Below are 17027 nucleotides of genomic sequence, written 5' to 3' on the forward strand. Positions count from 1 at the left end.
AAAACACCTATTTCTGTTTTATTGACTATTCTAAAGCCTTTGACTGTGTGGATCATAATAAATTGTGGCAAGTTCTTGGTGGTATGGGCATACCAAATCACCGTTTCTCTTTCCTGAAGAATCTGTATAAGGACCAAGTAGCAACGGTAAGAACTGACCATGGAACAACAGACTGGTTCAAGATTGGGAAAGGCATATGACAGGGTTGCAAACTCTCACCCTATCTATTCAACTTGTATGCAGAACACATCATGCAATGTGCAGGGCTCAAGGAATGCAAGGCTGGGGTGAAAATTGCTGGAAGAAACAACCGTAGATATGCAGATGATACCACTTTGATGGCCGAACGTGAAGAGGAGCTGAGGAGCCTTCTAATCAAGGTGAAAGAAGAAAGTGCAAAAGCTGGGTTGCAGGTAAACATCAAAGAAACCAAGATTCTGGCAACAAGAATGATTGGCAACTGGGAAATAGAGGGAGAAAACGTGGAGGCCGTGACAAACTTTGTATTTCTCGATGCAAAGATTACTGCAGACACAGACTGCAGCCAGGAAATCAGGAGACGCTTACTTCTTGGGAGGAGAGCAATGACCAATCTCGATAAAATAGTGAAGAATAGAGACATCACACTGACAATGAAGATTCGCATAATTAAAGCAATGGTATTCCCCGTAGTCACCTATGGATGTGAGAGCTGTATGATAGGGAAGGCTGATCAAAGAAAGATAGATGCTTTTGGACTGTGGTGTTGGAGGGAAGTTCTGAGAGTGCCTTGGACTGCGAGAAGATCCAACCAGTCCATACTTCAGGAAATAAAGCCCGACTGCTTATTGGAGGGAAGAATAGTAGAGGCCAAGATGAAGTACTTTGGCCACATCATGAGAAGAAAGGAAAGCTTAGAGAAGACAATGATGCTGGGGAAAATGGAAGGAAAAAGGAAGAGGGGCTGACCAAGGGCAAGATGGACGGATGGCATCCTTGAAATGACTGGATTGACCTTGAAGGAGCTGGGGGTGGTGATGACCGACAGGGAGCTCTGGCGTGGGCTGGTCCATGAGGTCACGAACATTCAGAAATGACTGAACGAATGAACAATAACACAACAACAACATGGCCGTGTTCCAGAAGCATTCTCTCCTGACGTTTTGCTTGCATCTATGGCAAGCATCCTCAGAGATTGTGAGGTCTGTTGGAAACTAGGAAAATTGGGTTTATATATCTCTGGAAAATCCAGGGTAGGAGAAAGAACTCTTGTCTGTTTGAGGTAGGTGTGAATGTTGCACTTGGCCACCTTGATTAGCATTGAATGGCTTTGCAGCTTCAAGGTCTGGCTTCTTACTGCCTGAGGGAATCCTTTGTTGGGAGGTGATTAGATGGCCCTGATTGTTTCTTATCTGAAATTCCTCTGTTTTTGAATGTAATGATTTTTTTTTAGAATTCCTGGAACATGGCCATGCAGCCCAGAAAACTCACAACAACCCAGCGATTACAGCCACAAAAGCCTTCAATAATTCTTGTTTGTGTTTTCTAGGGAAAAATGGTAAGTGGCTATGGACATCTGCACAGCAGCATAGTGCTCAATGTGCAGCAAAATAAATACTTTTTAAAAATCCCGCTTATTTTTGAGACATATTTAGTTGAAAACATGGATGTAGAATCCATAAAAAGAAGTGGGTGAACTGTAATCCTCAGCTCTTAATTTCTTTTATTGAATGACTGGTCTTTTAACCTGGTTTGAGACATAATACCCCTTCAAGACATCATTAGATATGAAAAAGGGATAGACTTTGAAATTATTCATTTCTGAAATCGCTTCCATCTCACACTACAGCCAAAAATGCACTCAACAAAGTGGCTCACAAGATAGGTAGCATGACAGTCCATGCCCTCAGGCTCATCATCTAATGCATCTGTGGTGGTAGCAACGGTGGGGAACCTAGTGCTTTCACTGTACACATTACTAGATGTAATTCTAGCAATGTAATAATAATGTAATTGCAGTACTGCTTATAAATTTTAGAGCGTGGATTCAGTTGGATAGAATAGTTAAGGCAGTTTCCTGGAATAGCTGTTGTTAGTTGGTCGCCAAGGGATGAAATGCAAGCCGTATTTTCCTCTGTTGTTGGTTGTTCTCTTTGGTGATGTACACCAGCAGTCTTTGGCAGAAAAGGCTAAATAAAGGACACGCAAAACTAGAATTCCCATGATTCCATAGCATGGAGCCACGGCAGTTAACGTGTTGTCAAACTGCATTAATTCTGCAATGTAGATGCACCTCCAGTGTTTTCTTCCCTTTGTTGTCTATGGCATTTGGAACATGGAAATGAGTCATCTCCATGGCAGCTGGACCCAGATATGATGCAGATGTGCTGGGCTGTTATTCCTCTTCCTCTGTGATCACGATTAATTCCTTTTGTGACCTGTCTCTGGCCACTAGACTGATCTGAGGAGGACATGGAAAGGCACTTTTTAGTCCTTGTGCCAGTATCCCTTGGTGGTGCAGTGGGTTAAACTCTTGTGCCAGCAGGACAGCTGACCGATAGGTTAATGGTTCGAATCCAGGGAGAGCAGGTTGAGCTCCCTCTGTCAGCTCCAGCTCCTCATGCGGGGACATGAGAGAAGCCTCCCACAAAGATGGTAAAATATCAAACATCCATGCATCCCCTGGGCTACGTCTTTGTAGACGGCCAATTCTCTCACACCAGAAGCGACTTGCAGCTTCTCAAGTCGTTCCTGACACGAAAAAAGGAGTCCTTGTGCCATCCACAGTGGATTATCACTTACCACACTGCTTAAGTTTTAGTTTTGAGCCTGGCAACTGGGGAGAGTAGTTGAATCGTGAGAGACAGATGAAAGCCTCGTAATTGTCGTTCTCTACTGTCTAATCCTTTGGCTGTTTTAATACATCCCCCTGAGAAAAGCTGTGCAGTGATAGCTCTCACTGAGACAATTGGGCTTGGATTTCCTGAAAATCCTCTTGACATTATTATTGCTCAAAGAGCTTTGCAGTTGAGTGATTCATTCTACATTCAGTAGGCTTTCCTAATTTTATTTATGCGTTCGTTATAGTTACTTAAGGCATTTCTGAATAGCTTCTGAGGCTGTGAAGGCTCCAGAGGCGGTGAAACAAGTAAAAACCAATTAAAACAATAGAAAGATAAAAACATTTTAAAACACACTAAAATCATTTTTAAAAACTCCTCTAAGAGCACTATAAAAATCTTGGAATCCACTTTTGATAAAGAAAAAGCAGCAAATTCAAACACTGAAAGTTCTTGCTGTTTAATATGAATTATTTTTTCATCATTAATAATAATAATAATAATAATAATAATAATAATACTTTATTTACTCCCTATCTTCCCGAAGGGACTCAGAGTGGATTCCAATCACAAAAAGGCAAACATCCAATGCCTGAAAACATTCATAATAGCAAAAAATAATAAACCAACATATAAAAACAAATTATAATTTAAACATTTAGAATTAATATAAAATATAACCAATCAAATAAATTATATCAACACAGAATAAAGCATCAAACAGAAGTGTCAATTTCCCAGAGCTGACAAAATTCCTTGGGGGTATAGAAGTTGATTATTGCCAAAGATGTTAACCGGGCTAGGATCAAGGCAAGAATCTGTGATATGGATGGTATATATATTATATATTTATCTATCTGTTGCCGGTATACCTGTTACTATATTTGCACTATGTTAAAATTTAACCTGCTGGTAAAATAGCACAGCCACACCTTGAACACTGTGCATTTAATAATAGTCATCATTCAGTACATCATTTCGCATTACCTAGGTGTGTGTGTGTGTGTGTATAAAATTTCACCTTTTCAATATGTTGAGGGCTTCCATAATTGAAAAAAAACAACAACTCAAAACTATATGTGGATTTCCAGCCATCTTGTATATAGGGATCATTTTCATACTTCCAGAGGCTCCTGGAGAAACAATTGGCCCCCAAATACAGTGGGAGAAATTAATTGTTGCCCTATGACCTAAAGCAATACTGTAGGACCACATGTTATGCAAGGGATCTGTTCCAGGACTACATACATACTACATATAATATACTACACTGTTTGTATATTATCCAGAAACTTGTTTTTCTTACCTGAAGTAATCAACTTTCTGGGCTTCCGGCCAAAGCATATCATAGAATTATATTGGAGCGCCTATAGATTCCCAGAGAAGTATTCTCTCTAGACTTATAGCACAATTCCATAGTGAACTTCCATTAAAACCTCACTTCTGGCTGAAATTGACCTTAAAATTTATAGCATGTTTTTCTAGTCATCACTTGATCCTACTGCCCAATTTTATGGCATTCAAAGCTCTTTAAATATAACTGAAACCATGTTCATTGAGCTTGTATAAGTCTATGTAACAAAATTTGGGGAAAAATCAGTTCCTGTTGAAAATGCTGTTTCCTGTTTAATTGTGCAGTACTTACTTTGAAAGTAGTTGTTATACTCCAGAAACTTTGTTTTTGTGGCTGCCGCAAACTATGTTGAATTAGTTGACTCAATGAGATATTCATTGAAAAACGACAGCAAAATGTGATGCAGAATGTCCCACAAGAATGTTTTTGCCATTTAATAAACCTCTTCTATGTTTTTATGAGAGATCCAATTAGGAAATGACATATATGACCCAGGAACAAGAATTGTGTTACATAGTGCAATAGACAAGCTTTACTGTACATGTTTTAACAGAATTGAATTTCTTCTTGCAGATCCAGAACATGAACAATATAATCACTTTCCCACTGGACAGCTTGCTGAAGGGGGATCTAAAAGGTGTAAAAGGGGTATGTTGTATGTGTTTAGACATGAATATATTTAAAATGTTTCTTATTGCTAGTATTTCTTCTTAACATAGATGCATTAAAAATGCATGTAAGTGTTCTCATCGTCTATTTAGTACAATAACTCTTTTAAGTTCTTTTGTGATGATGATGAGATTGTTGGCATGTTGGAGTGCTGACATACCTTTTCAAAAATGTATTGCTTTGTATTATGATTTCATCACTTCCTGATGTAGAGGCAGAAGTCTCACGTTCACTTTTGCAAAACTGCTGAAAAACTTGACTCCTGTGCAGAAGGGTTACATAGCTGTAATGATATAGTATGACCCCCCCCCCCCCATATCAATGAAGATTAGGTTCCTGGATTTACTATGCTGAATAGTTACTCTATTTATTTTGGCCATGTAGACACAGCCTGAGAGTGTGCTTCTAGAACAGTGGTTCCCAACCAAAAGGGTTACCAATCAGTTTTTGGTTAATTTTAGATTCGGTTTGGTTAATTGGGGTGCTCATTCAGAAAATTGCATTGGATAGACTACATTAGCTCTAGTTTCTGATACAGAACATATGCCATCCAGTAGTTGCCATCTGCTTGTCCACAGAAAACCATATTTAACAATCTAGAGCTGATGTGGTAGTAGCAATCTTTCGTGGGCAGTCAGCCTCTCTCCTCCCGACATCCCCATTGCCTAAGCACTATAAGAGGGTTTCACGAGACCAGTTGCTCTTGTTGTTTTGGTTTCGAGGCAACAGTGTAGTAATTATGAGGCCATGGACCATATTTTTGTTCTTGGGGACCACTGGGGTCCATGGACCATAGGTTGGGTACCACTGTTCTAGAATGAAGCCATCTTAGCTCTTTTAAACAAGAGGCTACGTGAAGCCATTTCTCCTTACTACTATCAGAAAATATAATGTTAACGTGAAGCTATTTCTTCTTACCGCTATCAGAAAATATGTTAACAAGTAAGGCAAATGCAAAATGATAATTCCTGCATGTCCAGTAATTTCTATGAATGAGAGATTGTTTAACAAGCGCATCAACAGGATTGTTTAACAAGCGCATCAACTTTTCAATGTTGAAAAGTTGGAAATGCTCTGTTTCTGGAAATTTCTTTGTATAAATATTCAGTGAAGGAATAAGAACAAAAGTTCAAATATTTTCTGAACTTTCTGAGTTTTTTTTTCATAGTCCTTGGCCTGTCACCCTGTATGACTTTGCTCTTTAGCTTAATGTTTCACAAACTGACCTGTTCTGAGATATTGAATCTTTTCCAGCATGTAAAAATAGTTCATGGGTTGAACTTGTTTTTTCTCTTAATGGATAATAATACAAGAATGTTTTATCCTAAATATTCCATGTGCTTAGAATTTTTATTTGGTTTATATATAAACCAACAGGGTATTTCTGTCCCTTATCCTTATTTGTTTGGGGAAACATCAGTGTGAACAGAGTGTTGTGTTCCGGCCAATGGCCACCATGGTAGCAGTTGCTGGTCTCCTTATATGAATCCTTGAATAATCTGGTTCTTGTGAAGGCTCTCTCTGATAGTTCAGTGTGAAATGTGGTCTACCAGCCTTGTATTGGGGTTGATTTGATCATAAAGAAGAAGAGGTGCTGTCCATAATTTGTTGTCAGTTTTGTGCATATCTAGTCTATTTCAATCCCATTCCATACCGAATAAACTATAAATGGCTCTGATGTATGAACATGTCTCTTGTTAGGTCAGGAGTGGTCTGAAGTACCTGAAGTTTGGGCCAATATATGGAAGGTTGGATTTCTAAGTGTTTTGAATTCTACTGAAGCAGATCATAAAAGCTAGAAGCAAATCTAAATTAATCTGTATTCAAAGCAGAGGCGGCCAAAAGTTTTCGTATTGCAAGTTTCATCAGACCTTGCCAATCTAGCCAATTATACAATTATATAAATAGTGGCTGGGTTATAAGCCACCTTGAGTTGCCTTCGAGCTCGAGAAAGGTGGGATAGAAATATCGCAAATAAATAAATAAATAATCCAGCAATACCTGGAAGACCACAGTTTTCCCATGCCTGGTTTAAAGGATGATAGGGAAAGAATACAAAAATATCATACCAGTATCTTGTCTGAAATATTAGAAATTTAGCTTATCTCAAAGCGGATGGTTACTTAACTATTTAACATTTCTTTCTTTCAGGATCTGAAGAAACCTTTTGATAAAGCATGGAAGGACTATGAAACAAAAGTGTATGTATTTCTTTTCTGTTGCGCAACAAATCACTTTTATTTATCGTGTCAGAAGTGACTTGAGAAACTGCAAGTTGCTTCTGGTGTGAGAGAATTGGCCATCTACAAAGACTTTGCCCAGGGGGTGCCTGAATGTGTTACCATCCTTGGGGAGGCTTCCCTTTTGTCCCTGCATGGGAAGCTGGGCAGATAGAAGCTCACCCCACTCCTGGATTTGAACCACCGACCTTCAGGTCAGCAGTTAAGCCAGCACAAGGGTTTAACTCATTGTGCCACCATGGCTTCTTAGCAAGTCCCTTGATTTTGTGATATCCTTTTCTTGTATCCATTTAATCAAAAGAATAGCCACTTTCCTAGTTCCAACAGACCTCACTACCTCTGAGGATGCTTGCCATAGATGCAGGCGAAACGTCAGGAGAGAATGCCTCTAGAACATGGCCATATAGCCCGAAAAAACTTACAACAACCCAATGGCCACTTGGTTTGCTGAATTCAAGATTTCATGTGATGACAAACTACATTTTTGTTCCCTGAGGGATTTATGCAGTTCAGCTCCTTGAGTAGTGTCTATATGTGTAAAAGTTCTAATTTTGGAAGAAATGTAGGATATAATAAGAACAATATCTTGCCATTGAATACATAAACTGTTTGAAAAGGGCACTGTGGTGGTTTGACAATGAAAATTCTGTTACATTGCTTGAGTGATGGTGACTATTCTCCACATGCAAAGCCATCAGTGTCAAGTACTAGAACTACTGTTTTAGAGAGTTAGGCCCCCATCTGCAGAGGCCTAAAATTCATTTTAGGAAACAGATTAGTATGATGATTTTAATCTAATCTAGGCCAGTGTAGAAGTTAAGAAAATAGAGTTGGGAACCGGCACATTAAGGTACACAGGAATCAGTTTGTTCATGTAGTGCATCTCAATGCAGCTTCAATGGAAACTCCGAAACAAAAATGTCATATACAAACATTTACAAATGCATGCCTTCTTTTGGAACTCCAACCTGTGTTGCATTGATTTTCAACACAGTTTGTCACATAGGACAGAAGTGTAATATGACACAACCTGTGGCATAAGAGCAGTAAAATTTGTCAAAATGACTCTGTTAAAATGACAAGTTTCCAAACAGCAACATAAATTGTGATGTGTTTCTGCCATATACTTTGGCATTGACAAATACTGACTCAAAAGGTGTAGGGATCTAGTAGCTGGTGGTGCAGACGCTACATGGGAAGATTCCTTCCATCAAGGAGATGTGAGGCATCCCACCTGAAATTCTAGTGGACCAGAACAATCCCCTGTGAATGTCTTAACTGCATTAACCTTTTGATATTTACTAGGAATGTGCGATCCATTAAAAAAAGGTTCAAAAGTCATTACAAAACTGTGGGGCGCTGGCATTTCCTTACTAAAGTGTTTCTAAAGTATAGTTGGTGAAAAAATTTGGGCATATTGGGTATTTGTGCCAAATTTGGTCCAGTGAATGAAGATACATCCTGCATATCAGATATTTACATTACAATTCATATCAATATCAAAATTACAGTTATGAAGTAGCAACAAAAAACTGCTTTGAGTCCCCCTAGGGGTGAGAAAAGCGGTATATAAATGCTGTAGATAAATAAATAAATAAATTTAGTGGTTGTGGGTCACCGTAACACGAGGAACTGTATTAAAGGGTCGCATTAGGAAGGTTGAGAAACACTCCACTAGAACATCATTATTAGCCTTCCTTCCATTTCTGAGCCCTTTTCATACTTTAGATATACATTGACAAATTTGCCTCTTAGCCATGAAAGATGTTTTTCTCCCTTTTCATCAGTATAGAGCTGGAAATTCCTCAAATATTAAGTACTCTTTACCTGTCTCCTTCTGTTGAACAATGCAGACCAAAAGCATTGAATCCTCACGAAACCTCTGACCCGTTTTCTATTCCATACTTTTAAGCAGCTTCTATGTTACTTTTCTCTGTGTGCTGTAAATCTGAAGTCCTAATTAGAAATGTTTTTCAGGCAGACTTGAAACTGGTTTTTAATTTATCCCCTTTCTGGACCAGAGCTCGCGTTTCTCATTTCCTGTTCAAGGTCTGTAAAGGACAAAGTCCTTTCCCCCATGGCAATGCTCTCACCATATTTGTGGAACTGTTGTGTTGTGTTGTTTTAATGTTCCAGTGCTGTTAAAACAAAGGAAAAACAACTTTCTGCAGTAAGTTTGCCTCTGTTTTCTATTACATGGGTTGAAACATAATGCTGTTGCTGCTGGAAAGCTGGCAGCACAAGTATGACATTAAAGGAAACGCTAGTTCTGGCATGGCCTCAAATTAATTATGTCAGCCAAACTATTAATACTTCCTAGTAAATAAGTCTGTAGTTGATTCTGTGCCTGTGGTTGGGTTTGGCTCTTACTTGGCTTTTGCTCATTTATGCCCCCTCCCCTCTTTATATACTTAAACATTAACAGCATGACACGCAGAAAAGAAATATATAAAAGGAATGCCATTGGCAGGAACAGAAACCTCCTTACTTGTAGCAGACAGGGTAGTCCTGTGTATGCAGCCTGGCTAACCGTGAGGTAGGGACAAGCCCTGGGAGCTAGTCAAACTACAAGGCACACAATCTTCAGGTTCCCCTGCATCCGGGCATTCTTCTGTTTCTGCCTTGCGAGGAAACCATGCCACCTTGGAGGCAAAAAGGGGCAGCTGGCAAGATCCCCGCCACAAATTCAAACACACATTATTGTGTACATTGGACTCTACTGTGCGTTGAATCCATGGATCATGAGTCCGTGGATATGGAAGGCCTGTCATATTTATTTTGTATGTTACCTGTTCAGTGGCAGAACCAGGCTGTGCATATTATTATTATTATTATTATTATTATTATTATTATTATTATTGGACTTTTGAATCCAGACTGACAAAGTTTTGGAACACAATACGCCAGACATCACGATTGTGGAAAAGAAAAACATTTGGATTATTGATGTTGCCATACCAGGTGACAGTTGCATTGACAAAAAACATCAGGAAAAATTCAGCTGTTACCAGGACCTCAAAATCGAACTGCAAAGCCTCTGGCATAAAACAGTACAGGTGTTCCCTGTGGTCATTGGCACACTGGGTGCCATGCCAAACGATCTCAGCCAGCATTTGGAAAAAAAATAAATATTGACAAAATCATGACCTGTCAACTGCAAAAAGGTCACCTTACTTGGATCTGCACGCATCATTCGAAAATACATCACACAGTCCTAGACGCTTGGGAAGTGTTCGATTTGTGATTTTGTGATACTAAATCCAGCATATATACTATCTCGTTTGCTGTGACATACTGTGTTCTTGTGTCAGTAAAATAATAATAATAGACTTTAGTTATATTCTGTTTTATCTCCCCGGAGGGACTCAGAGCAGATAACAATATGCATATGAGGCAAATATTCAATGCCTTGATTGTAGGTGAACTATAAATCCCAGCAACTACAACTCCCAAATGTCATGGTCTATTTTCCCTAAACTCTACCAGTGTTCACATTTGGGCATATTGAGTATGCATGCCAAATTTGGTCCAAATCCATCACTGAGTCCACTGTGCTCTCTGGATGTAAGTGAACTACAACTCAGGGTCAATGCCCACCAAACTCTTCCAGTATTTCCTGTTCATTATGGGAGTCCTGTTTGCCAAGTTTGGTTCAATTGCATTGTTGGTGGAGTTCAGAATACTCTTTGAATGGGATTTTATTTATTTATTTCCACCATTTATATACCACCTTTCTCACCCCTGGGGTTGACTACTCATTCCCAGCAACTACAACTCCTAAATGACAAAATCAATCCCACCTAACCCCACCAGTATTCAGATTTGGGCATATTGGGTATTAGTGCCGAATTTGGTCCAGTGAATGAAAATACACCCTGCAAATCAGATATATACATTATGATTCATATCAGTAGCAAAATGGGCTATATGTCAGAGAAAAGCAATGACCAACCACTGCTAAGCATTTTTGCCTTTAAAAACTCTATGGATCTCATTGCGTCATTAGTCAATAGGTTTTTTCTTTCATGTTAGGAGTGACTTGAGAAACTGCAAGTCGCTTCTGATGTGAGAGAATTGGCCATCTGCAAGGATGTTGCCCAGGATGTTTGATGTTTACCTTCCTTGTGGGAGGATTCTCTCATGTCCCTGCATGGGGAGCTGGAGCTGACAGAGGGAGCTCACCTGCTCTTCCTGGATTTCAACCTCTGACAGTCATCAGTCCTGCCGGCACAAAGGTTTAACTCATTGCGCCACCGGGGCTTCTGTCAATAGGTGACAAAACGGTACATACAGAGAGACAAAAATTCTGTGCCCTTTTCCACAGGAGGAAACCTCCACCAAGTTTCAGCACTTTTGTCACTGTTAGCATCTTGTTTTCAGGAAAGAAGTTGTTTATCCTATAACAGATGCCCTCTAGCTTCCAAGGCTCTTTTGGCATTTCATTTTCAGGAAACAGGTTATTTATCCTTCTACAAATGTCCCTTAGTTTCCAAGGCTTTCATGCTCAGTTGCACATTGCTGGCTTGTGCATTTCCCCACTCCCTCCATCGACATTCTTCACTCTGTTTCTGTTTCAGAGCTAATTGGGGTTGGTGTTACATCTGATGGAAAACCCAAGCTGTAACCAGATTTGCAAAACTAATTATAACTCTGTTTACAAACTAGCTTGGCATTATCTATGGTTACTAAAATGCAAAAGTAGAGGAAACAAGTTGGTCTTGTACTGTGTTTTCCATTGCATTGCTGTATCAGAACTAAGATATGGAGAACCGTGTTCTTCCCTTATGCCTTGTCCTATTGAAACTGTCTGAAGTTTCCAAAATGAGCGCCTGTTCTGGAGGTGATAACAAGCAGGATGCAAAATTAATCATACCCGTTATGTCTGTCCCTGTAGAAGTTTATAAGAGAGTCAAGGAAAGGAATTTGTGTAGTCGACACTCCCTGAAAAAGAAAACTTTCTCAGTATTCTTTTCTTTAGTCTGTGCAGTATGGTTTTTGCATAAACCTGAAATTGTAGATATCTACAGTGGCTTAACCCGCTGCCACTGAGCTGCTGAACTTGCTGACTGAAAGGTTGGCAATTCGAATCCGGGGAGTGGGGTGAGCTCCTGCTGTTAGCTCCAACTTCTGCAACCTAGCAGTTCGAAAACATGCAAATGTGACTAGCATGGTTTTAAATGGTGCATTTTAATATTTTGATAAATGTTTTTAATGTTTATGTATGTATATAAGAATTTGTGTCCTGGCATAGAATGTTTGCCGTATATGTGCTGTGCTCCGCCCTGAGTCCCCTTTGGGGTGAGAAGGGCGGAATATAAATGTTTTCAATAAATAAATAAAAGATCAATAGATACTACTTCTGTGGGAAGGTAATGCAGTCATGCTGGCCTCATGATCAGGGAGATGTCTATGGACAACACCGGCTCTTTGGCTTAGAAATGGAGATGAGCATCAATCCCTAAGTTGGACACGACTAGACTTAAGGGGAAACCTTTACCTTTACCTTGTGAAAATTGCACCAGGCACAGAACTAGGGTGTCAAGCAAAAGCATTGCTCACTCTCATTTTTCTTTCATGTGCAGACATGCGATTAGCTTTTGTACTTCGCTGAGAATCTTCTATGCATATTACGTTGCCATATACAAACAATTTAAGATCCAAAATGCAATATTTTTAGCGCTTCACTACCTTGTTTATGAATTGTATTTGACAATAGTGTTCAAGAATCAATATGCAAAATTAAAATACCTTCCCAATAACCTAATTACACCCTGTCGGTTTCAGCCTGCTTTGTGCCCTGGTGTGCTGTCACCCGTGTTGAAACACAGACAGTCTACAGTGTTGACAGTGACCTTTGGGTAGCCAGGGCAGTTTGTTTAGTAAGGCTTGGAAGCCGTCAGCCCAACACAGCCTTCTGCCTTCCATTCACCCTGCCAGTTGGCTCAGGAAGAGGAAGGGATGACAGCTGTGCTCTGGATTGCTGGGGGAGGGGATAGGTTTCATTCAAGGAAAGCAGGCTCTGGCAGAGAATGCTGTGTAAAGCTGGTACAATAATTATGCAAGTGGAAATGTAGAGTTAAATTATGTTGTTTTTCCCAGCTACAGTAGGTCTACTGAATCAATGGGAACTTCGTGAATCAACATTTAGGACTTATCTATACCCTGGTTTTGATTAGACGTTGCTCCTGGACATCCAGATGATGTCCAGGGACTTCCAATTATGAACACAGGATAAAACTGAATTAGGGTAATTTGAGCAAATTAGAACTGATCTACTGTCCACACAGCCAGGTGCTGCTGTTCCCTTCTCCCTGCACTCCACAAGTGGATTGGATTCACATAATCCCTGTTGCCTCCCCTCCTCCCTCATCATATGGGCATCTTTGCTGGGAACTCTGTGGTGCAGTGATAGGGAGAACAGTCCAGGTAAAGGTGACTGTCCAACAGGACCACACTGTATTCAACCTGACTGGTCAGTCTGAACTTCATTCTCATCACTGTCTCAGCTCAGAGACAGAGCATGTAATGATTTTTTTTTTCCATGTCAGGAGCGACTTGAGAAACTCCAGTCTAGCAAGATGTATTCATATTACATTTTTTTTTTGTCATGTCAGGAGCGACTTGAGAAATTGCTTCTGGTTGCTTCTGGTGTGAGAGAATTGGCCGTCTGCAAGGACGTTGCCCAGGGGACGCCTGGATGTTTTGATGTTTTATCATCCCTGTGGGAGGCTTCTCTCATGTCCCCACATGAGGAACTGGAGCTGATAGAGGGAGCTCATCCGCGCTCTCCCTGGATTCGAACCTGCAACCTGTCGGTCTTCAGTCCTGGCGACACGGTTTTAACCCACTGCGCCACTGGGGGCTCCTATTTTAATTGATAGTTATATGTATATACATATACAAAGGAAAATCATAATAACTGAACAATAACATATAACTATCTATTTTAATTGATAGTTATATGTTATTATTCAGTTAATACGATTTTCATTTGTATATGTATTGGGCATTGAATGTTTGCCATTAATATGTTGCAAACTGTCTTGAGTCCCTTGCTAGAGTGGGACTATAAATATAGTAAATAAATATAGTAAATAAATAAATAAATAAATGTAAGCAGATCTGTTGAACCTGTAACGGCTCCAGTACAGCAATGCTCCGGATTGACACCAGATGAACATGCAGAATCCTTAATCCCAACCAGAGTAGGCTTGCTGAATCAATGGAACTTACTAAATATTGATTCACCAATGTTCCATGGAATTAATTATCCTGTTCTACTTTGGACTTACAAATTAGGCCTTTGAGTGCATGATAGGTATGAGAGCCAATGTTAGACTAGGATTCTGGGAGAAAAAGGTTCAAATTTCTGCCTGATCGTAGAAATCCACTGGTGACCATGGGCAAGTCACAATCTCTGCCTCATAGGAAGGCAAAGGCAAAATGCCTCTGAAGAAATCTTACTGAGAAAAACTTGTTGACGGTTCATCTTAGGGTTACCATAAGAACAACTTGATGGCATTCAGCAACAACTTGCAGGCTACATAAACCAGGTTTTGAGGATTTCATGTGTACTTTCCAAGCTTATTATTGACTTCATATAGTTGGTCTATGTGGACTTGCATGTCTCCTGGGACACTCAGGGTAGCAAGGATGTTAAATGCACATTGAATTCTACCACATCTCATCTCACAGCTACTCAGAGTTGAAAGGGAGCTCAAGTGGTGCTGCTGGGCTCTTACTGGCATGCACAGAGATCCTACTCATCTTAGAGCAGCTGCAGGAGGAACAGCAACAGAATCTAGAAAAGACTCACAGTGGCTCCACTGGCCAGCCTAGTGAGGGCGGCACAGACTGTGGCACAGAGAACAATAGTATCGTCTCTGTATGAATTTTTCCTTCAACTTCATTCTTTTGATGTGCTACAATGAACGCCTTGCATAAAGTGAAGCTAATGAAATCTTTCTTCAATGCAAATATTTGAAGGGGAGGAGGAGATGGATCCTAGCCATAGATTTTTGTAGTGTTCAACCAGAACCACAGGAAGCTCCTGTGCTGACATGATCTGTGAATTGAATTACAATATTTTGTGATTTTTTTCCCTTCTGGCTTCTACCAACAAAGTAAGTAGGAATTACTTCTCCCATTTAAGAGAGGGGAGAGGTGGAAGGAATTTGCCTGTAGGCCATTCATTTCATTAGTGGCAGGATTGGCATAGTTACTATAGGAAGGCAAAATTGTGTGAGAGTAATATTTAGATTTATTTTGTGTCAAAAGCATTGCATAAAATAGCTTATCTAAAACTGATTAAATAGTTTATCTAAAACTGATTAAATAAAGAGATCACAAGCTGCTAGATAGTTTAAGACCAAAAACAGGCAACAGCGATTGCATTGATCTGTAGCTTTAAACAATCCTTCCTCTGTGCATGAGGCAGGGCATTGCGGACAAGCATACAGGTGCAGAGTTGTTTGTTCTGCTCCACAGTCCCACAAGGTGGAAGATTCTTTTACATAGTGCCATTTTGCCAGGTTGTTTTTTGATCTGCCAATTCTGCTTCTGAGTCTGTTCAGGGACTTCCAGGTTGCCCATTCTTAGTTTGCCCCTGGAGAAAGACCCTCGGGGGGTGGGGGGGTGGGGGGGTCATTCAGTTGAAATTGCCTGGTTTTGCTGCCTACAGGGATATTTTTGCTGTTGCTGCAGGAACATATAGAGGAGTGGTGGTTCTCATGAAACTTTTCCTTGATTTAAGTCTACTGAGAGGAGGTTGATAGCCATATAGTGGGTGGCTTTCACAATGTTCAACCTTATTTGTCTCGCAATTGGCAGCAATTTCTTGTCACACATCCGGGGGGGGGGGGGGTGTGTGCCAGCTAGCTTATAGAGTCTATCAACACGTGTAGGTTTAAGACATCCTGTGATTATTCTACATGTCTCATTTAGTGCTATACTCACCAGCTTTACAATATTTAGATGCCTACAAATGTCTTGTTAGTCCTCAGACACCAATTTTGATCCTAAAAAGATAAGTTAAAATAATTAAATATTTTTCCATTCATTAAAACTCTCACTTTGCTTCCTTTAGAAATACATCTTTTGAAGTCAATTCATATAATAGCTACTTGAACTTGGTTTTCACTAGTCCATTCTGGATGCATTGTATGATGAAGGAATATATCTGAAGTCATCTCATATCAGTCCAGAGTATCTGAAAGGCCTCATCTCCCCATTTGCCATTTCTGAGCTGCCTGAGTTCTCAAGTTTGATTTTCAAAAAAGGATAAGACATGATGAACAGATGAAATAATGGAATGTTTCTCATTGCATTGTTTGCCACGAGAAACCTTCCATTACTTCTTTAGGACTGTGAAACGACTTAGTGAAGACATTCTGCACTTGACTGATACGAAATTACTGGAATACAGGAAAAGGAGTATGTATTCCAGTAACTCCATATTAGTCAAGTGAGAATGAAAAAATATTAGGAAAGGCATTCTTTGTGTAGGTTGTGTATATTGTTCTTGTGTTGCTAGAGTGTGTGCTTGGAAGAAAATGTCCATTTACAATGCCCTTTGTTCAGATAATGTATTCCTTGGCTCCGATCCAGTGAGTGAATTAATATTGTAAAAGGTGTATGTGTGGAAATCTGTTAGGTGATGCTGATGTTATTATGGTAGAGCAGGACCACCCATGAGGTACAGGCCAATGTGCTTTTGCATTTTAGAGGAGCCTAAAATGTAGGGCTTTTGCCTCTACTAGAAGAGAATGAATTAGGACTGATTTAATTGAAGATTTAGTCCTCTTTCTCCCTTTTTTAAACTCAGTGAAATTAGTCAGATGAATTGGCTGATGGGTGGTAGTTTGAACAAAAATGTTTAGTACAACTCTTAAACATGCAAAAACTGTTGGAGGAAAATATTTAGGATGGCATCATAGTTTTGTTGGT

General features: G+C 39.8%; 1 protein-coding gene across 3 annotated transcripts in view; it reads left to right on the forward strand.

The window, feature by feature from the left end:
- ASAP2 (ArfGAP with SH3 domain, ankyrin repeat and PH domain 2) overlaps positions 1-17027 on the forward strand; it is a 136764-nt gene that overhangs the window by 59503 nt on the left and 60234 nt on the right. For all 3 annotated transcript variants that reach the window (XM_060787840.2, XM_060787853.2, XM_067468546.1), the window contains exons 4-5: positions 4747-4821; positions 6994-7043. In XM_060787840.2, coding sequence (XP_060643823.1) covers positions 4747-4821; positions 6994-7043 — 125 coding nt within the window. The remainder of the gene's footprint in view (positions 1-4746; positions 4822-6993; positions 7044-17027) is intronic.

Source organism: Anolis sagrei, chromosome 1, assembly GCF_037176765.1.
Source record: "Anolis sagrei isolate rAnoSag1 chromosome 1, rAnoSag1.mat, whole genome shotgun sequence".
Lineage (NCBI taxonomy): Eukaryota > Metazoa > Chordata > Lepidosauria > Squamata > Dactyloidae > Anolis > Anolis sagrei.